The sequence below is a fragment of the Leptinotarsa decemlineata genome, unplaced genomic scaffold (assembly GCF_025532065.1).
Source record: "Leptinotarsa decemlineata unplaced genomic scaffold, Ldec_3_MD MMD2_tig00026361_RagTag_RagTag, whole genome shotgun sequence".
Lineage (NCBI taxonomy): Eukaryota > Metazoa > Arthropoda > Insecta > Coleoptera > Chrysomelidae > Leptinotarsa > Leptinotarsa decemlineata.
In genome coordinates this window covers 1,012,577-1,034,642 of record NW_027412704.1, presented here as the reverse complement: position 1 = coordinate 1,034,642, position 22,066 = coordinate 1,012,577, and the positions used below count along the sequence as shown (strand labels likewise).

Here is a 22,066-nt window from a genome sequence, read left to right as displayed (position 1 = left end):
GGGTGGAGGAAATTTCGACCTGTTATCGTTATGTTAATCTCAAACATGGTATCGAAATTGTTGTAGTGGGCATGAATGTCCCATTAGAAGAAATACAAGATGATCTATATTATGATTATATGGACTGTTTTTTCCTTCCTGACTAATGGTATTCCGTTCTATGTTTTGAAATAAAGAGATTTGGTGCCACAACTGGAATTTTTCTAGACTTTTTCTTCATACATTCCCAATGTTTCACTGATAAAATTTCAAAAATCAGGCAATTCGAGTATTTTTTCATTCCAACTGATAAAAATTGAATTTTCTCAACTTTTTCCAAAGTGGAGTTGAATCAGGAACTTCTTCCATTCCCCGATGATGAAATTCAGGAAAGAAAAAGGTGCCACAGTTGAAAATTGAAGATACTGCACGTACGGCAAATCACACTAAACACCCTAATATTTTAATAAAAACAAAATTTTGAACAACTCTATAATAATAAATTTCATTTTTGCATAAAAAAATTCGTACTTGTCATCAGGTTTTGGACAATTCGCATAAAAACATTCGTACTTGTCATCAGGTTTTGGACAACTCGCTGGCAACCTTAGAACCTTTGGTGATCCTCACTTTTAACCTCCCTGGATTGAGCTCCACACAACTAAAAAAAAATATAAAATTAACATATATTGGCGAGGCTTCTAGACTAGAAAAATAATCAATCCGCTCTAACAAATAACAAAAAACTTACTCGATATTTCGTTCCTTTAGCCTGGCCTTCACGGCCGGCTTGATCTTGCATATTCCGTTTTCGCTCCTATTTCCACGGCCCGTTATTATCTGCAAATACTCGTGGGTTCTCTGTTGGCTCAGCTTCAGCAAACTTATGTTCCTGTCCAAGAACACATCCAGCGCAGAGATAGCTTCTTTCACGTACAGGAAATGTAGATCGAGCGTGTTGAAATCTTGCAGTCGCCTCGAGTGTTCGTTCAAAATAGCCGTGACTGCCATTGCGTTCGCTCTCACCAAGTATTCGCTTTGGAGGTTCGACAAGCCAAAGAAGAACTGCGCCGCTTCTGTCAAGCCGTGCCGGTGATACTGTTGGGCCATGTCGAACAACTCGCACCGTTTCTCGAAGTATTTTTTGGCTTCCGCACGGTGGAATGAGGCATCTTGTCGATCTCCATATTCCTAGAAAATGTGGTAAGTATAAGAAATTGAAAACAAACAAGTTTGTGGAGATCAAATCATGAGGTCGTGAGTAACGGCCGAATCAATCAGAAAAAAAAATCGCTTTTGATGCACATCGATGATATGAGACAGATATAACTTCAGAAAGATTCAACTTGTGCTCGAGAAATGAGGTGAATGTTGAAATTTCGCGATCGTGTATTATGTTGTTATGGAATTGAGTGCCCCTCAAGCACACTTGCACTCATCTCAAATGTAATAACTGAAGGAAAACTTACCTGACCACCGTTAATCTGTTGCGCCACCTTCATTTCGTGCAAAACATCTTCCCTTATTGGCGCCCCCTCGACTTGCACGATACTGTCATTGACATTTTTGTATCCTGTTGTAGCCAACAAAGTCTCCACTGTCTCCTTATAACTATCATTGTGTGCATAGAGAACTTCAAGGAGAACATCTTGGGCGATGGTAGGAAAAGCGTCAAACAACATTTGCCTGGTTAGAACAGTGGCGGGGTTCACATTCCTCGCCGCTTGTTCGCGATGCTGATATTGATCTCTTTTCAGCTTCCTAGCGAACTCTTCGTTCTCCATCTCCAAGACGTGGTTTTGGGATTCCAATTGCTGGTAGACGCTGTCGACATAAGACGCGTACAGCTGCCTGGCCAGAGAGCGGGGAACCTGAACGACAGGCTGAATACCCTGGGGGTAAGGCAGGTTGGGGTCCCCGAAACAGGTCTCCAGCTGGGTCACGAAATTCGCGCCGAGGTTGAGCTCTACGATTTCGTCCTTCGCGACTTCTACTTTGACTTCCTCGTGGTCGGGTTCCACCGACATCCTCTTCTTCCGTCTGTTTTTCCTCTTCTTCGCTTCATTCTTGTTGCTGCCACTCCTGGAGGCATCATTAAAATCGCTCTTGATACCGAGGTATACATTCGACATTTCTCGACTCGTGGCGTTGATATCTTCGGCCGTCAATGCCGTCACTTTCTCCTTTACGTTTAGGAGGAACTCGATGGTATGATGCAAATCCCCCTTGTATTTGTTGTACCAGTAAGTTAGATGGGTTATTGGTGTCTGGGGGAACGTACTCATCAGTTGCAATATGTGGTTGTCAAAGTCTTTGTTATAATGTCCGGTCATGCAACTCTCAGCTATGGCTGGAGGCATATTCTTCTCGTACCGATACATGGCTTCCATAGATTGTCTCGCGGGGGTCATCACAGATGGAGTCCTAGGCAAAAAATAGGTCCGATCAGTTACGTCATACATTTTCTTCCAAGATTCTTCTGGGGGTGCCTTGATATTTCGGCGGACGACATTGTTATGCATCTCTAGTTCCCTTTGGATGCGCGAGTAATGTGAATAATTCATGTCCAATCGAAAAAAAAAATTCCTCCCAATTAAAACAATGTGAAATGACACACAACTTCTAACAATGTTGAAGTAATACTATTCTACTCTAATGAGAAACATCATTTATATACTATATTTCTGTCTTCCAAAGGAGTGAGGGAAATTTTACCTGTTATTAATCTATTAGAACAAATGAATGGGGGAAATTTTACCTGTTATAATTAATCTCAAAGATATTATAGGAATTGTTGTAGTGGGATATTCTATTAGAACAAATGCAAATTGATCTTTATTGTGCTGTTTTATTTGTATCCTCCAAATTTGCACAGATTGAAGAGCAACTCTGGTGTTACTAATGAGGAACAAATAACCAAAACTCAATGTTGGACTTGGAGAACTCCCGAAATTCAAGCTCAGATTCATTGAACTCATATCAAAATCAAATTATTCATTGTTTGCTTAATTATATCTCTCAATTATGAGTTCCGTCACCGTATAGAAGTAAACACCTATACGGTAGTTCGTAGTTCCGTGTTCAGGTGGTTCCGTGTTCATGAAACTTTATAGGTTATGTTATGATTTTAGGTTATTTTTAGGTTATATTATACTTTGAGGTAAAATAATAATTGTTTTTGAATTACATGGATATATCTAGAAAATAAAAATGGCCCTGGAGAGAAAAAACTTCAAAGACATCCCAACAGATGCTATAGTTTTAACAGAAGAGCAGGCTTTAGTATATCAAACAAAAATATTGAACAACTGGAGTGTTCCTGCAGATGTGTATGTATCAGTGCTATTAGAAAGCTGAAAAGCTTAACACAAATGCGTTACACTTCGTGAACCACGTCACCTGTTGACAAATTCATGTTTTTTTTTTTTATAATCAGTATTTTCATATTCCTATGTAAACAAGTTTTGGTTGCGAATATCTTATTAAGGAAATTCCAGATTCGGCTTCAAATATGGGTCCTTCTTTCTTGGAGGTGCTACTATGTTCGTAGGAATATACATTAACAATTTCTTTAGATGGAAATTCAAACTGATGCATTATGGGCGTTTTGTATCCTATTTGCCAATGGCAGCCATTCCCGCTTCACTCACAGTCTTATTACACCAAGAGGCAAGTGAAATCTCTTCATTGTTAGATGTTGAGGGAATTTACTGATGTTGAATAAGTTGTTTCTTTGACTGCAATTGATTTCAGGTGGTACTGAAGGACCTTGTTCTTAAAAATCAAGATACATGCCCTGTTTGTCTACAGACTAGAGCAGCAGCCCTGCAAGCTGCCGTAGGTTGTGTTTTTCCTTTGCTTATTGCACCCATTTCATCACTCACGGTGAGTAAACCGAAAATCAAATTAAATGCAAGTTATAATGTAATGATGAAATTCGTGCCTTTGTGTCTTCTTGAAAGGACAACATATTTCAATACATTTATAGTTGATAATGTAAGTTCTTGCAAAGCACCAAAACCTGTTATTTTGTAATCGGTTTTTCATCCAAGTGAGGCTTTTTTCCACAAATTTTTTTGTGTTGAATATATAACAGGTTAAACAACATACAGGTTGAATATCGAGATGATTTTAACATTCATATTTTTTCAGTTAGTGAATCGATACAAAACTTACGATATCCCTTACATCAGTAGAGAACCCATGAAAATATTCAGACTTATTCAGAAGATGATAAAACCGAAACAGAACATTCTTTTTGGAATATTTATTGCCCAGGCACTATTTGGAAGTATAGTGACTTATCTGGAGGCAGAATCAATATACAAAGTCAATTCGAAACTGTTGGAATTGACTGCAGGTGAATCGGAGGTTTTGGAATGAGAAAAAACCATTCAAGAAAGTTCTAGTCACTGGTTGTAAAGATTCAAACATTTGTTCTGTAACTTGACATTCGAAATGAATCAGAGGTATAGAACTAAGGAAAAGCTTCAATTTGCAAAGTCATATCGTGTGACAACAAAAATCCTTGAATTGTGTTTTATCAATTGATGCTGTAGTAAATTTTTTAATTAAAAATCAGTAGAATTACTGACTTATTTATCAACCTCTTTTGGCTTTCAAGCTGTGTACATCATAATGGTTTCATTGAAAAAGTTGGTATACTTGTAATTTGAAATTTATAAGGTCTACCAACCAGTGTTGCCAACGTGTTTTGGAGGATTTTGGGAAAATTACTTGAAAAAACCATTACAAAACGTTATCATTTATTTCTTGAACCCCACTATAATAAATTCATAATGACTAAATCGCAACAATCGAAGATAAATCAGAATGTAGTCTCATGTATACTAAAATGGTGTAATGTATGATCGACATTTCGTCGTCCAAATTTTAGGCACAGATACGTTGATGGAATTTTTGTTATTCACTTCTAAAATATCATTGAAAATCTACCATTTCATTTTGGAACCAGTCAGTTCTCCATCAAAAAGTAATAGAAATTGTTCAGCGTGTTCGCCACAATAAGTTTCATCTAAAAATTTAAATGGTAGAGTTGGTACACTTGTGATTTGAAAATCGTAAGGTCTACCAAGTGATTCCAGTGTTGCCAACGTGTTGAGGGATTATTGGCACTTACATGGAAATTTAAAAAATCTGCATAATTCACTAGATATCTGCCTGTAAAATAATTCAATCTTTGTTTTCGGGTAGTACTGGAAACAAAAGTGACATTCAATACTGAAAATTTGCAACTCAACTGGTAGATGAATCCACTATTGTTGGGAACAGACAATATTTTCAGTTTGGAGATCAGTCCTAACAGGTCTACCTTGAAGTTTCTCAAAAAAGTACTATTTCATAATTTTGCTCTATTCTGAACCTATCTGCTATCATATCTTGCGGTGTCATTCTTCATCACAATTATGAACATTAATATCATTTTGTCACTATGATTGTTATGTTCGTAAAGTTGAAAGATGAGATCTCCTAATGAATATATTAAACTCGGGGATGATGAGATAATTAATAGAAATGTTTATAACAAATAACTGGAATTCTGACCAGTGTTGTCAACTGTTCCAAAATTCACTTGTTTTGCCTCTCGAGTTTTACCACTAAAAATTATAGGAAAATGTAAAATCTGAATTATTTCGATAGCACACAATAACACTTATGAATAATTATATTCTTCACTTTCTCTCTCTAGAACATTGAAGATGGCTACTGTATGTAGGTAAGCCTAGGTAGGCTTGCCTAGTTATTAATTACCAGGCGAGCGGATGCGACCAGGTAAATCAATAAAGGTAACTACATCGAGCTGATAAGTAGACCTCTCCATGTAAAAAACTAACATTTGGGACTAAATTTGGTTGATTATCAATAGAATGAAGGTGATGAAATAATGATAAGCAATGGTATGGTTAGAGAAATGTCTACCACTCTACCAGAAATCTGTTCAACTCCCAGATCTTCAGTCTTCTGGTTATTGCAAAGCTTTCCACCAAAATGTTTACCAAGATATGACAGCAGAATCAGGCTTTGTTCACAATAATTAAAATGTTTTGAGAGAACGGCATTGGAGAAAAGGTTTTTATTGAGATCTTTCAGATCGGAGTTAATTCCTCATGGTATTCAAGCAACAGAGTTGAATGAAGAATTCTTGAGGCCCATTTTCTGCAAGAATTATTGTATTTTTGAGTGCTAATAGTAATATTTATTGACTATTGGCAATACAAAGAGTACAAGTCTCGATAGAATGTGATAATGAATTTGAAAGTTTCATCGTTTATGTTGTATGTCGATTAAAATGTACTGAAATTTCATAAACAACGTGGTTTGTTCAAAAAAATTAGATGAATGTTCAAATTTCGCGGGCTACAAATATTCGATTGGCGATTTTTTTATGTTGGTACACTCGTCTCGCACATATGTTCATAGCACAGAACTATAACTCTAAGTTATAGTTCTGTGCTATGAACCACAGAACTATAACTCTTAAAGTGGTTCATAGTTTCAGCTGTTCATCATGTTCAATTTGTTGGTGAAAGGCATGAAAATTGAAAATGTTTTGAAAATGTTCTGCTATCGAAAAGAATTTGCATCAAATTTTGTTAATTATTTAGTCTCGGTATAAGAAATTACAACTTCTGCAAAAAAAAAGCCCCTAGAATTCTTCATTTATCCCGGTACATTATGTGTTCAAAAAAACCAGGTATTCAGTATGAACAGTGACTATTCAATATATCAGAAAATGCTGATTGAGCGTCACTATTGATAATTTTTCGTAACAATGGTGACAATGTGGCAGTGATCTTCAATTTAAAATGTAACCATCATCTATAGATGACGTTATTCCCAAGCTTTAATGGAACCTAAACTAGAAATATCTATTCATAGCCATAAATGTTAGTCTATATCTACGAAAATGAAAAAGCAACACTTGCCAAAAACATTTCGAACTTTTTTTGGTAAAAAAATATTTCAATTTTTTTATCAATAAAAACAAAACTGATACCCCTATACACTAACTAGTTGAAGTTCTTAACGCCATTCGACATACGGACTTAAATTCTAACAATTCGTATTTTTGAAAATGCACCACACTACCAAAAATGATAGTATTTCAACTCATGGTTGGTTCATACGCCAAACTTAAGGAGAAATTTTATTTTAGAGATTTGCTAAAAAAATCTCAATTTTTATGCTTGCTTCACTATTATTTTTAACCAGATAGCAACTTATTTTTATAGTGTACAGTGAAGAGGAACTAAAGCAGGAGGGGCACAGTTTGCTGAATTATACTTTTAACTACCCTGTATGAACGTCACAAAACAATAATTGAATTAAAAGTGTGGTCTATGAGCCAACCGTTTCAATATTGAATTGCAAGTGACCTGGGCTATAAAATCCTGCAATAGGTACATAGTAAGTCACTTTAATGAAATGAATAAAAACACTTTTGTCTAATCACCAATAGAAAACTCAATTATATCGGGAGTTTTAAGGTAAGATAGAAGGACAGGTAATCAAACTGTTGAAAGCTGTTGTTATTTTGTATTTAGAGAATTAATTTTGAATATATTTTCTGAAAGTTTACCTGAGTAGTGTGTTCTCTGCACTAACTTATAAGTGTTTAATGAGTTTAACCTGTTATTCTATTAGAGAAACTGGTACCTGATTGTTTACTGCAATTCGCTTAATTATTTTTAGTTCATCTTGCAAATTGCAGTTAACAATCAGGTACCAGTTTCTCAAATAGAAAAGATAATATCAGGTCAAACTCATACACTTTATAAGTAAATTATACCTAAACTGCAGAGAACACAATATAGTAAGTCCAGTAGCATCAACTACCTACTCAGGTAAACTTTCAGAAAATATTCAAAATACTTCTCTAAATACAAAATAACAACAGATTTCATAAGTAATAATAATAATTTAGGCAGAACTTTGTTTAACGCAAAACCCAAACGAGATAGAACGAAAAACTCAGGTGTACATAGAATAGAGTGTGGCGAATGCTCTGCAGTATATACCTACAGGCCAAACTGGTAGAAATTTTGACGTAAGGCTCCGTGAACAGGTCTGTTTGGACAAAAAATCTATAATGTATGAAAATCTTCAAGAATCAAAACACAAGATAAATAAAGATAACCTCAAAATCCTACGCATATGTAATAAAGGGAAGAAAATGAATTTGTTGGAAGCCATGGAAATTAACAAATCAATTAATAACCCAGTTTTCAAATTTCTCATTTCAGTTGTATACTTGATAATGGGGTTAAACCCGAAACCGGTCGTATAAATAAAATGAACTAGTGGTAATTAGACAAGTGTTTATATTCATTTCATTAAAGTGATCATGAATTACCACAAAATAAACAATTCATCAATCACACATAGTATATAATAAGCTTGTCATCGACCTTCTTTAGGTATTTTTACCTTCCACAATCTGAAAAATATAAAACTTGTGATGGAGAGCTTTTACATGTGTTGACAGGGCAAACTTTTTAGTTCACCCCCCAAAGAAGTTCGCTAAAAACTGATTTTCCTCAACAAAAAAGTACATTTGTATGTACAAAGTATAATTTGAATGTCATGAAAAATATTCAATCAGTAGGTCTAAGTCTAACTTCACTTTCATACCAAATTAATGTCCAGTTTACTTGAATGAATTGAAAAATCAAGGATTTAAGCTGGTACTGAACAAAGTCAAAATTTAGGGAAGTTTGTTTTATTTTTTTCAATTAATAATTATTTGAAAATGTGCCACTGAAAGGGCAAATTATTTTATGAAAAAAGCTACTCAAAGTGTCAGTATTTATAAAGCCTTCTCGATTTTTTATTATAAGTGAAGATGACAGAACTTGAATTCCATTCACTTTAAATTTCTGACTCAGCTGTTCTGTGTATCTGACAATTACACAAGCTCATCCTATAGCTATATTCATCAATTTGTTTTCAAATTTTATAAATAAAATCAGTTCTACCAACACAAACAGAAAATTAATTCAGTTCTGCCAACCTAGAACAAAATACCTATCAGTTCTGCTAACTTTGACTGAAAAAAGAACTACTGAATATAGATGACTGCTATTCATTGTCAAATGTTAAACAGCATATGCAATCTACTAGTAACTGAAAAGTATACAAATATTTTCAGTTGATGTGAATAACCTCCTTTCTCATTTGAGAAGTGACAATTTCAATTATTTTAAATTGAATTTGGTTCTGGTTATTTGCACAGAACACCAGGTGTAAAAGAAAAGATCCATGAAATCAATTATCTGGTGGATTGTGAATATAAATGTTGCAACACTGTGAACATTTACAGCTAATACAGTTTAGTGAAATTTGTTAAATAGCCTAGAGATTCAATTTCCTTCAATATCGAACAATATTCGATTTACTCTGAATTATCCAATATGGAATTTGCAGCAAGAACATGTTAAAGTACAAACTGCTCATGTATATCACACTACATATCTATGGTGAAAGTATTTAATGTAAATTCAAAATATTGGGCATACGCTGATATTCGAAAGCTAAACTCTCGTATAAAAACAGTTTTAACCAGAAGATAAATGTATCTTTGTTAAATTGCCGCCCAATAGCTTGAACTGATAGTGACACAAGACATTGTGATAAATACATGACTTTGAAGAGATGAGTACCTATAATATTCACTCAAGCACATTGTAGCAAGCACCAAGCAATTTGAATGTCGAAACAATGTTCATCACTCTTCATTCTATCAAGATTTTTTTGACAAATCAGATATACGAAAAATGATGATTGATTTTTGTGAAAATAAATTCAATCTCCAGTCATTTCCTAAAGTTACACAAGAGAACACAAAAGTTACTTTCTTGTGGTATTTGGTGATTTGTAACTTTATGTAGCTTTCAATGTTGAGTTTGTATTAAATAATGGTTTAAAATTGTCAACAAAGCACGTAGTCAAGACTGACAAACAGTTTGTACTGGGTACTGAGAAAATCATAATATATTCAGCTAGTGATTTAAAGAGAGTTTCCTTTCTTATGGTCGAGACTGTTGTAACTTTCAAAGTTGGGTTTGTATTAAATAATGGTTTAAAGTTGTCTACAAAGCACTTAGTCAAGACTGACAACTGTACTGGGTACTGAGAAAATCAATATATTCAGCTTGTGATTTAAAGAGAGTTTCCTTTCTTATGGTCGAGACTGTTGTAACTTTCAAAGTTGGGTTTGTATTAAATAATGGTTTAAAGTTGTCTACAAAGCACTTAGTCAAGACTGACAACTGTACTAGGTACTGAGAAAATCATAATATATTCAGCTTGTGATTTAAAGAGAGTTTCCTTTCTTATGGTCGAGACTGTTGTAACTTTCAAAGTTGGGTTTGTATTAAATAATGGTTTAAAGTTGTCTACAAAGCACTTAGTCAAGACTGACAACTGTACTGGGTACTGAGAAAATCATAATATATTCAGCTTGTGATTTAAAGAGAGTTTCCTTTCTTATGGTCGAGACTGTTGTAACTTTCAAAGTTGGGTTTGTATTAAATAATGGTTTAAAGTTGTCTACAAAGCACTTAGTCAAGACTGACAACTGTACTGGGTACTGAGAAAATCATAATATATTCAGCTTGTGATTTAAAGAGAGTTTCCTTTCTTATGGTCGTGACTGTTGTAACTTTCAATGTTGGGTTTGTATTAAATAATGGTTTAAAGTTGTCTACAAAGCACTTAGTCAAGACTGACACACTTTACTGGGTACTGAATAATATATTCAGCTAGTGATTTAAAGAGAGTTTCCTTTCTTATGGTCGTGACTGTTGTAACTTTCAATGTTGGGTTTGTATTAAATAATGGTTTAAAGTTGTCTACAAAGCACTTAGTCAAGACTGACAACTGTGCTGGGTACTGAGAAAATCATAATATATTCAGCTTGTGATTTAAAGAGTTTCTTTCTTATAGTCGAGACTGTTGTAGCTTTCAAGGATGGGTTTGTATTAAATAATGGTTTAAAGTTGTCAACAAAGCACTTAGTCAGGACTGACACACTGTACTGGGTACTGAGAAAATCATAATATATTCACACTTATACATTTTTTCAAACTTAAAAATTATTGGTTTTAAATGATTAATTTCTCTATTGAATATAATTTATGACCATCACCGTTATTAACTTTTGTAATAAATCTTCATGATTTAAAATAAGTGTAATTTTAAAGACCTTCACTTAACTTTAAGGCCATTTCAGTGACAAATAAGAAAAAATTAAATCAAAGTGAATGTTGAAATACAATTTTCAGTTCAAATTCTCCGAGTGATGAACACTGTCGAACTTCTATTTTCCTACACAATCTAACATTGCGCTCATTAACAACCACGCTTCGAGCGAACACTTTATTGTCGCGAAGAAAGGAGTACTGCGGTCAAGTATCCATTCACGAAACAAAATACGAAGCAATAGCTGATAAAACCGACTACATGCTAGATTTAAGACGACGTTGTAGGGAATCTTATCAGTTTTGTCACAATGTGAGACAATTTTGAATACACACGACACATCCATCCGTAGAAAGCTATGCCGTTGTGTGATGGTAGGCACGTAGTGACGACTTTTCAATTTCCCGAAAACTTTTGGTGCTTTTATACAACCACAGGACTGCCAATTGCTTTCTTGCAACTAAAAGAGAAGCAAACAGTACTCGATAAATCGACCATTTCGTCCTTAGGTGCTAGCTGTCTAAGTCGAGCCACAAAACCCACAAGAAATTCCAACTTTCATTTCAATTGGACACACCAATTGACGGTAAAAATTCAGTGTTCTCTTCAAAAATAAATCTCACAATATGTTTTTTTGAATAGCTCACTGAATTGGCTAAAATTTCAAGAATTTTTTTCTTTTTCTCCAAAATTAATTTTCCAACAAAGTTAAGAAATTGCATAATTCGATTTCACCTTACCTGTCTTCCTTCGGGATTGAAAATCGAAATTATGGCATTGAAATTCAAAATTCTGGGATTTCTTGCAGGAATTCTGGATCCGAAAGTTATAATTCAAAAATAGAAGCTGAAATTCCTAGTTTTAATGTCCAAATTATAATGTAAGTCAAAGTTTCAAGTTATAAAAGCAGAAATCTAAGATTAAAAGTTAGAATTCAGTTAGAATTTTCAGTTCAAATATCGAAATTCCAAGCTAAGTCAGAATTCCGAAATCAAAATTCCAATTTCTGTGATCTAAAGTCAAAATTTTCAGTTTTAATTTCGAAATTTTCAAGGCAAGTCAGAATTTTGAATTGGGATTTAAAGCATAAAATTCCTAATTTCGGAATTAAAGTCAGAATTGTCAGTTTAAATATCGAAACTCCAAGCTAAGTTAAAATTCCAAACTCAAATTCCAATTTCTGTGATCTAAAGTCTAAATGTTAAAATTCCAAGGCAAGTCAGAATTTTGAGATGGAAATCAAAGATTGAAATTCCTAATTCTGGATTTGAAGTCGGAATTGTCGGTTTAAATATCGAAATTCTAAGGCAAATTGGAATTCCGAAATCAAAATTCCAATTTCTGTGACCTAAAGTCAAAATTTTCAGTTTTAATTTCGAAATTTTCAAGGCAAGTCAGAATTTTGAGTTGGAATTCAAAGCGTAAAATTCCTAATTTCGGAATTAAAGTCAGAATTGTCAGTTTAAATATCGAAATTCCAAGCTAAGTTAAAATTCCAAACTCAAATTCCAATTTCTGTGATCTTAAGTCTAAATGTTAAAATTCCAAGGCAAGTCAGAATTTTGAGATGGAAATCAAAGATTGAAATTCCTAATTCTGGATTTGAAGTCAGAATTGTCGGTTTAAATATCGAAATTCTAAGGCAAATTGGAATTCCGAATTCAAAATTCCAATTTCTGTGACCTAAAGTCAAAATTTTCAGTTTTAATGTCAAAATTTTCAAGGCAAGTCAGAATTGTCAGTTTAAATATCGAAATTCCAAGCTAAGTTAAAATTCCAAACTCAAATTCCAACTTCTGTGATCTAAAGTCTAAATTTCAAAATTCCAAGGCAAGTCAGAATTTTGAGATGGAAATCAAAGATTGAAATTCCTAATTCTGGATTTGAAGTCGGAATTGTCGGTTTAAATATCGAAATTCTAAGGCAAATTGGAATTCCGAAATCAAAATTCCAATTTCTGTGACCTAAAGTCAAAATTTTCAGTTTTAATGTCAAAATTTCAAAGGCAAGTCAGAATTGTCAGTTTAAATATCGAAATTCCAAGCTAAGTTAAAATTCCAAACTCAAATTCCAATTTCTATGATCTAAAGTCTAAATGTTAAAATTCCAAGGCAAGTCAGAATTTTGAGATGGAAATCAAAGATTGAAATTCCTAATTCTGGATTTGAAGTCGGAATTGTCGGTTTAAATATCGAAATTCTAAGGCAAATTGGAATTCCGAAATCAAAATTCCAATTTCTGTGACCTGAAGTCAAAATTTTCAGTTTTAATGTCAAAATTTTCAAGGCAAGTCAGAATTGTCAGTTTAAATATCGAAATTCCAAACTAAGTTAAAATTCCAAACTCAAATTCCAATTTCTATGATCTAAAGTCTAAATGTCAAAATTCCAAGGCAAGTCAGAATTTTGAGATGGAAATCAAAGATTGAAATTCCTTATTCTGGATTGGAAGTCGGAATTGTCGGTTTAAATATCGAAATTCTATGGCAAATTGGAATTCCGAAATCAAAATTTCAATTTCTGTGATTCAAAGTCTAAATTTTCAGTTTTAATGTCAAAATTTTCAAGGCAAGTCAGAATTGTCAGTTTAAATATCGAAATTCCAAGCTAAGTTAAAATTCCAAACTCAAATTCCAATTTCTGTGATCTTAAGTCTAAATGTTAAAATTCCAAGGCAAGTCAGAATTTTGAGATGGAAATCAAAGATTGAAATTCCTAATTCTGGATTTGAAGTCGGAATTGTCAGTTCAAATATCGAAATTTCAAGGCAAGTTGGAATTCCGAAATTAAAACTATGATTTCTGCGATTCAAAGTCTGAATTTTCAGTTTTAATGTCAAAATTCCAAGGTAAGTCAGAATTGAGTGGGAAATCAAAGATTGAAATTCCTAATTCCGGATTTGAAGTCGGAATTGTCACTTTAAATATCGAAATTCTAAGGCAAGTTGGAATTTCGAAATTGAAACTATAATTTCTGTGATACAAAGTCAAAATTTTCAGTTTAAATGTCAAAATTTCGGAGTAAGTCGGAATTTCTGCAATAACAGTTGAATTCCCAGTTTCAAGATTGGAATTTAAACATAGAAATACGGCATTCTTACATTAAATGCGAAAATTCTGAGAGATTGTCTAAATTTCCAGTTTTAATGTCGAAATTCCAAAGACTGAAATTGTAAATTCTGGAATTGAAGTCAGAATTGTCAGTTTAAATATCGAAATTCTGAAGCATAAAATTTTAAACTGGTTAAGCCCTTCTGAGCATCAAAAAGCAACGCAGGTCAAACCTGTAAGCTTCTCTTTTTGTTTCATAAGGCTGGTTGCAAAGATTTTGAAAACTTGCATATAAAACAAAAGTACACGAAAACTTTGAGTTATTTTTATACAATGTCACTTGAAATTCAATTCTTACCCCAACATTATTCAAAATATATTGAACTTATCAAAACTACAAAAAAAAGAAATATATTTGTATAAATTTGCCGATACTCCAAGTGTAAAAACTTTGGTAGATCCGCTACCGAATATCTATCGACACATCCGTAATGCAAAAAAAGCTTTGCAACCACACCGTTCTATACGATCAGCTAGGATCCCAGGCATCAGAGCTGCGCCTCGGATTCGTGGGGCCTTAGCTTCGAAATACGCGATTACAACTTGGTACAATAACAAAAACTCCTGAGATAATTCGTGGGTCACTTCTGTTTGCGAAAGAAGTTTTGGTAACCGCTATACTGAGATTCGGGCGGAGACAGCATGGGGAACTCCTGCTGGTAAGACGGCCCGGGGTAGTTGTCCCACCACATGGGCACCGGCGCGGGCATGGGCACATAGGGGGGTTGCACGGGGGCCACTGTCGGTCCGTAGCTCGGTATCGGCAGGGGAGGCTGCACCATCACGAAAGTGGCGGAGCGGCATGGGGGCACAGTGTGGGAGTAAGTAGGTTGTGGGGGCGCCACTGGGGAGCGCCCCCACATTATCTGCTAGCATCTCAGGCTATTCCAATGGTTCATATAATCTTGATAAGTCACTGTTATTTTTTCACTTTGATACCGAGTCAATTTAATTGTACGTCTCATTTCGCTTGATATCACCGATTTGTAACCTCCTTTCCTCAGGAGAGAGTCTATGGTTTGCAGCTGATCCCAACCTGTTGGAAAAAAATGCACAGCATGATTCAAACTTATTTATTTATTTATTCACGGGGTCAAGACCCATTTCACTCAATACAATTTAAAAATAGCTACACACAATATCCAATACAAGTATAGATAGAATAAAAACGTTGTTCTGCCACACATATTATTTGTATCAAAACAATATCACTTACAAATAATATTAACCCCTCAATGCTATAGGGTAGTTTTTCTCCAGCGCCCATAAGAGCGTGTAACGCCATCTAGGGGACTAGACAGTAAATATTTCCTGTCCGATAGTCGTCAAACTGTACAATAGATGGCGGTAAGCTTCAATGCGTAGCGAGAGGTTTCTAGTCTCCTTTCTCGAAAGTACTAGGCCCGCCCGCTGCCTCATATAAAAGCGCTCGCGCCATCCAGCCAGTAATGTCATTCGACGATATTACAAGTGAATTCATTTTCGAATGAAGCGCTGAAACCCTCAAGGCTTCAAGATCATTTGAATGACATGCATTCAGATAAAAAAAAGTGTGACTTACTAAATGACATATTATTTGATCAGCTTTGTGTTGCTAATGATGAAGATTTCAACCGATTGCTATTTCACACAGAAGTGCATTGGTTATCAAGAGGTAACTGTCTGACTCGATTTTACAATCTATTTGACTCTGTAATAGAGTTCTTGGAAAACAAAGACAAAAAATTGCACGACAACCTCATCACTTCAAAGAATTATATTTCGTACTCGACAGACCTGTATAAATTATTTAATGATGTCAGTGAGTATCCTTCAACAACGACGACTTGCTTGTTCACTGCCAACATTTGGAGAACCTCCACAGCGATTTCGCAGAACGATTGTGGGACATTTTAAAATTTGAAATACCGAACTGGGTGTTGGATCCTTTTTCAAATGTCAACACAGCAGAATCACCCCAGCTGGAAGAAGAACTCATAGAACTGATAACGAACGATACCCTCATCAGAAAGTCTCATTTCTGTCTCATAATTTAATTATCAAAATAATGACTGTGATTGTGATTCTCAAGATGTAGTAAAGTAAAAAAAAATGGGGGGCGCTAGAAAATAATTAATTGTCGAAGTGGGCGGTAGACAAAATAAGTTTGAAAACCTCTGCTATTTTTCCTTAGTCCATCTTTGGCTACTAACACAAACAAACTGGACGTTAGCCAACTCTTAAGAGCATGCCACGTATAATTGTCCGTGTGCTCAAATTCAAGCCACAAACGGACATTGTTTGGCCTTGGGACTTATTAATAGTCATTGCAAATGCCAATCTAATTAGATATTGCAAACGTTTAAAATTAATTGGCACATCTGTAGGTATAATAGGAGTTCATAGTATTGATATATTTTCACCTCGGAACTTGCCATTCAAAATGCTGGCTTCGACAACGTGTTTTATTATTTTTTGGTGACTAATCGTGTGCTGTTGCACAGCCGAGGTGGATTCAAGTTACGGAGCGATACAACCTTCAGTTGTCAATTATGCCGTGATATTCCTGGCAAATTCAATGAGAATATACATATAAAATTTCATAAACATCGGTTAAGTCGTTTTCGAGGAGTATGGCAACTAACACCGTGACACGAGAATATTATATATTAGTTATCAGATATAAAACTAGTCAACTTGTAAAAATATAACCAATAATCAAACACATATATTAGAAACGACATATCCCACCCTGAATCAAGCTGCCTCTGAAACTGAGTCTCTTATGCAGAAGTAAAGAAATCGAGATCCGGTTATTTGCTGCTCTCATAGTTCGTGGTAGAAAGAAATAAAAGTACTGATTTGTTCTACGGTGTGATTGAGAAAATATTGTATTTCTAATAAATTTAGGAGAGGCTGAAAGTCCGATCTTGAATAACAATAAAGGACAAGGACATTAATAATTTAAAAATATATCTTCCAGTCTTTAGTATCCAGACTGTTATAGAGTGTTCCAAGATCTATGAGGGAATGTAGTTGAGGATAGTTATATATGTAGTTGTCAGGAGAAATTCTGGTTTTAAATGCGACCAATCTTAGGAATGTTCTCCGAATTTGTTCTACTATATGGATATGGCGTGCATATGATAGATTCCATACAAGATGAGATCTTACCAGAGAGCAGTATAGAGTTTTTGAGCATTTGATATCAGTGAAATCTGAGATACATCTTCTTAGGAAGCCTAGCATTTTGAGAGGCTTATCAACAAATGCTGACATGTGGGTCTGAAAGACAATAATATTCATGACCCAAATGGTGGTATCGGAAGCAACATTAACCACAATATTGAGAAACTCGAGGCCAAAAGAATCATATTTCGTTTCTCATACTGCTTACTCAAACCTCGAATTTAAAAAATTTTGCAAGTAAAGTCAGAGTTTTGAGTTTCTGCTTCACCCACAATAATAATACTCTTCAGATCTCTCGCCAACCTACTATCATCTTTTCGAGCACTTCAATAACTTTCTCACCAGTAGAAGCTTCGCCAATCGGGACCAGAGGAAAACGGCCTTCGTCATCTTCATCGAATCCCGAGCATACAATTTTTATGCTGACGCAATTATTTGGCTTGTGTTACGTTAGCAAAGATGTACTGATTAAATGGTGCTAACTTCAATTTATTTGAATAAATGCCAAACTTCTCTTATTTTGGCCTCTCAAACCGAATCATTATCATCATTTTTATTAATTATTTCATGATTAACATTAACACATACCTGTATGTATGTTTGTTTGTAATTCTCAAGCTCGGGATCTGTATTTGACACAATTATAGACATTATTGCTTGATCTATTCGCGGGCAGATGGCGCTGTACGTCAAGCACAATACGTCAACAATACTAATATTTTTTGTTGTTAATGTTTTAAGCTTATTTGATAATATATTTTTAACTTTTTTGTTCGATGTTCTTTAAAAGCGTGGTTTTTAGTTGAGTACTAATGCAAAACTAGTGCAATAATCTATGAGATTATTGCACTAGTTTTGCACTAGTGATATACCTTTATAATTTATAGGAGCTTGAGAATGTTGGAAAGAAACATTTAAATATTTTACATAATTTGACTTGTCGTTAATTTGAATATTTATTGTTGGCCTTCAGCACTTTTATAGTATAAGATAGCTAAGCCACTATTTGAAACTGAAATGAAGTCATCACAGCTGATTCAGAGATTTTATTTGTTAACAGTTTAAAAACAAACCTGAGTAATGATTGACCTTCACTGAGGTCAGTCATCACGCTAATTTGCAATTCCACAATGGTAACAACAAAATGTTTATGTGGAAAACAAACAAATCATGATCAATATCCATAAAAAGGGGTTTTCACCCGATAGTTACTCAATAAGTTAATGTGGGTTTTGATTGAACATGTGGAAAACTACAAAATATGTACAACTTCTCATTAATATAAAGATATATGTTCATTTAGGAAATATTGAGACGATTAGAATTAGAATTTAATTCGTCAATTGAAACTATTTCAATCTACAAACTTATACTTCTGAGTTATGTTGATTAAAATACTTTTAGAAGCACAATTCATACCTTTCAATCTGTCAATCGAGACATTTCAATCTATCAATTGGTACTTACAAATGCAAATGGATACCTCCTGACCTGCATAGTGAAACTTTTCAATATGTCAACGGATTCCTTAAAATGTCATTGATATTTTTGAATCTGTCGATTAACACTTGTAAATGCTCTCAACATATTACATGTACAAATGATCCATCGCAAATAAAACAATTATTTTACAAACTTTAACTTTTCAATCTGTTAGTTGACACTATTTCAATATATTGATTGACACTTTTGAATCTGTCGATTGACACTTTTCTCTCTGTCAATTGACACTTTTCAATCTGTCAATAAGCATCTGCCGAATGGTACTTTCAATGAACTCTTGTAAATGATTTGTTGCAAAAATTCAATCAACCTAAGAACTGTTAATTTACACTGTTCAGTCTATCATTTGACACTATTTCAATCTGGCATTTGATACCTTTCAATTTGTCAATCTACATCTTTCAATCTGTCAATTGATACCCTTGAGTCTATCAATTGACACTTTTTAATCTCAGTTGACACTAGAATGTTATTGACGTATTGAATGTTTGTAAATTGATATATGATGATCTGAACATTAACACAGTTTGAGATGTCAATCGACACTCTTTAATACACCAACTATTACTTTCAAATCTGTCAATCAACACTTCTGACACTTCTGTCAATTGACACCTTCTAATCTGTCAAATGACACTTGCCGACTGATACTTTCAATTGACACTGACAAATAATTTATTATAAAAATTCAAATATTTATGAACTGTCAATTGACACTTTTTAATCAATCATTTAATCTGGTGAATGATCTTTTAATTTGTCAATCTATATCTATCAATCTCTACATCTTTTTCTCTCAGTCGACATCGAAATGTTAATTGGCATTTTGAATATTTGCAAATTGATACTCAATGATCTGATTATTGACACGGTTTGAAATGTCAATCAACACTCTTTAACATACCGACTGAAACATTTAAATCTGTCAATTGGCGCTTCTGATATATGTTAGTTTTAATCTTTGTCAAGGGAGTTGAAAAACAACTACAGGAATACCACGAAAACAAAGTAATTGAAACAAAAATACCTTACCTTGTTCAGAGGCCACTTCAGGCAGGTACGTAGCAGTTCTTTTGTTTCCCTTCTCATTGACGAATTCGATTCTTATGCCGTGAACTCCGACCTGCCAGTCCAGATAGTCGTCCCCGTCTTCAAAATGTCTCAGAATCGAAACCGACACACTCAACTTGGGAAATTCGTCGCGAGTGATTGGACTGAATCTGGAGTCTTTGAAAGCACTTGTGATGGCATATTCTCTGAGTCCGGACTGCAGATTCATGGCATTGAAGGTACCTATGCACCCTCTGAGTCTCTTGTCCTTGCCTATTTTCCATGTTACAAATAAAGGACTGCGAAAGTATCAAAAAGTATGATCATTTTTGGTACACTAGATTTTAAATTTTTTCTCACATAAAATATGTAATGCAATATTTTAAAACAGGATACAAAATCAAATTTGAGGTAACAAAAGTTTTATATAGAAAAGGGAAATGTTCAGAAGGATTTTTATATGTAGAAGTTGAAGAACATAAACTTCAACAAAATTATTTTAAATAAAATTTTTGGTACTTATTTTCCATCGTTTCACAATTACCGGAAATTTAGTGATTTTTTCCTAAATTTGTTAATATTTCCTGAATGTTCAATAAATAGAGGAAAAAATCTCATAACTTTTATGTAAAACTGGAAAATGAATCAGTCAAAAAAATTTTAAAACTCATTATTTTTTTATATACTGAAATTGTAACACACAGATATGACCACAGAAACGTATTTTTTTTAGGATTACACACTCACAAATAAGATTCACAGAACAATATCATTGTTCTACCACAGTTCTACAAAAAAATGTATCATTTTATCTTCCACTGTTCTGTGATTCTGTGAGTAAAAAAATTGTTCGTTTTTAACCTCAAAAAATGTCCCCAACATTTTGACAAATCATGAACAAATAAGATTTGTTACCTAAAGAGACAATAATTTTCGATTCACCCCCCAAGACCAATACTGATTTTTTTTTTAATTCGTTTCTCACCAAGCAGAGTTTGATCCCAGACTAGTTAATTCTCTGTTTGGTGAAACCCTCTTTGAGAAGAGACTTTTGTGAGAGCAGGGTATATTTGTGAATTCATTTTTTTCACTGCATATTCAATTTGGTGATTCCCTTTCAAATTACAATACCACAATCATCAAGGTATTTTATTTTGTTCTTTAATACTGTTGCATTTGTTATCTTCAGGCATGAAAATGGTCTTAGAATTTTATTGCAAAACAAAGAGACAATCCAAGTGAAACTGTTTTCTTTCAATTCATTCAGGTTGGTCGGATTTTCTACTTGATGGATTACAGTGTCGTCGGCAAAGCTAACTATATTTAGAAATAAACGTATTCATGAAGCAAAACCTCGCGAAAACAAAGGAAAGTTATCTAAACAGTTGAATGACCTTCTCGGTACATATTCAGTACTGTTGACCTCCCAGTAATTGCGACCCAGAGCGCAGTCTAAATAATTCAACGGGGTACTTACTATGCATCGTTACTGAAAGATGGTGTTTTCGGAGGGGCTAGGTTATACAAATGGCAATAGAGGACGTCGAAACAGAAGAAGCACATATCTGGTAGAGCGACCATTCCCGTCCCGTTGCTCATCCCATTCGAAACAGACGTCCCGTTACATGACGGTATGCTGGATGAATTATTGAGCTTTTGTTTCTTTGTACCACAACATCCAGCAGCCATCGCACTTCCAACAAACAGCTGACTGCCTCTTGCCACCAACAAACAGAACGAACTAAGCTCGAAACTCGGCCTATTTGCTGGAGCACGGAAGCCTAAGAAATTACAGAACTAGGACAAAGTTCAGGGTGGTATTTTACTGTTCCGAGGAGTCAGATATTTACGTTCCTTGTTTCGTGGGTAGGTGAAATGACTGATCAAAATTTTGTCTTTTTTTTCAACCCAATAATAAATAGCAGGCAATATCACCGGAAATGAATAATTTCTTATCGAGAAATCAATTTTCCATCTTCGTCTGGTATTGAAGGAAGAACCCCTGAGGGGAAAAGCCGAAATCAACCAATTCGTAAG

At 34.4% G+C, this 22,066-nt stretch overlaps 3 protein-coding genes across 3 annotated transcripts; 1 reads left to right on the top strand and 2 right to left on the bottom strand.

The window, feature by feature from the left end:
- Window positions 1-30: 30 nt before the first annotated feature.
- Window positions 31-2,920, bottom strand: LOC111508015 (uncharacterized). Its single transcript, XM_023163432.2, has 3 exons — window positions 1,449-2,920; window positions 731-1,170; window positions 31-640 (listed from the first exon to the last, which is right to left on the bottom strand). Exons 1-3 carry the CDS (start codon window positions 2,541-2,543, stop codon window positions 559-561), a joined length of 1,617 nt encoding a protein of 538 aa, XP_023019200.2. The 5' UTR covers window positions 2,544-2,920; the 3' UTR covers window positions 31-558.
- Window positions 2,921-3,166: 246 nt separating this feature from the next.
- On the top strand, window positions 3,167-4,566 carry LOC111508016 (transmembrane protein 126). Its single transcript, XM_023163433.2, has 4 exons — window positions 3,167-3,308; window positions 3,477-3,648; window positions 3,733-3,864; window positions 4,132-4,566. Exons 1-4 carry the CDS (start codon window positions 3,190-3,192, stop codon window positions 4,360-4,362), a joined length of 654 nt encoding a protein of 217 aa, XP_023019201.2. The 5' UTR covers window positions 3,167-3,189; the 3' UTR covers window positions 4,363-4,566.
- A 162-nt stretch (window positions 4,567-4,728) lies between these two features.
- On the bottom strand, window positions 4,729-21,798 carry LOC111508018 (nuclear protein AMMECR1). Its single transcript, XM_023163434.2, has 3 exons — window positions 21,507-21,798; window positions 20,012-20,328; window positions 4,729-15,344 (listed from the first exon to the last, which is right to left on the bottom strand). Exons 1-3 carry the CDS (start codon window positions 21,716-21,718, stop codon window positions 15,178-15,180), a joined length of 696 nt encoding a protein of 231 aa, XP_023019202.1. The 5' UTR covers window positions 21,719-21,798; the 3' UTR covers window positions 4,729-15,177.
- Window positions 21,799-22,066: the final 268 nt, after the last annotated feature.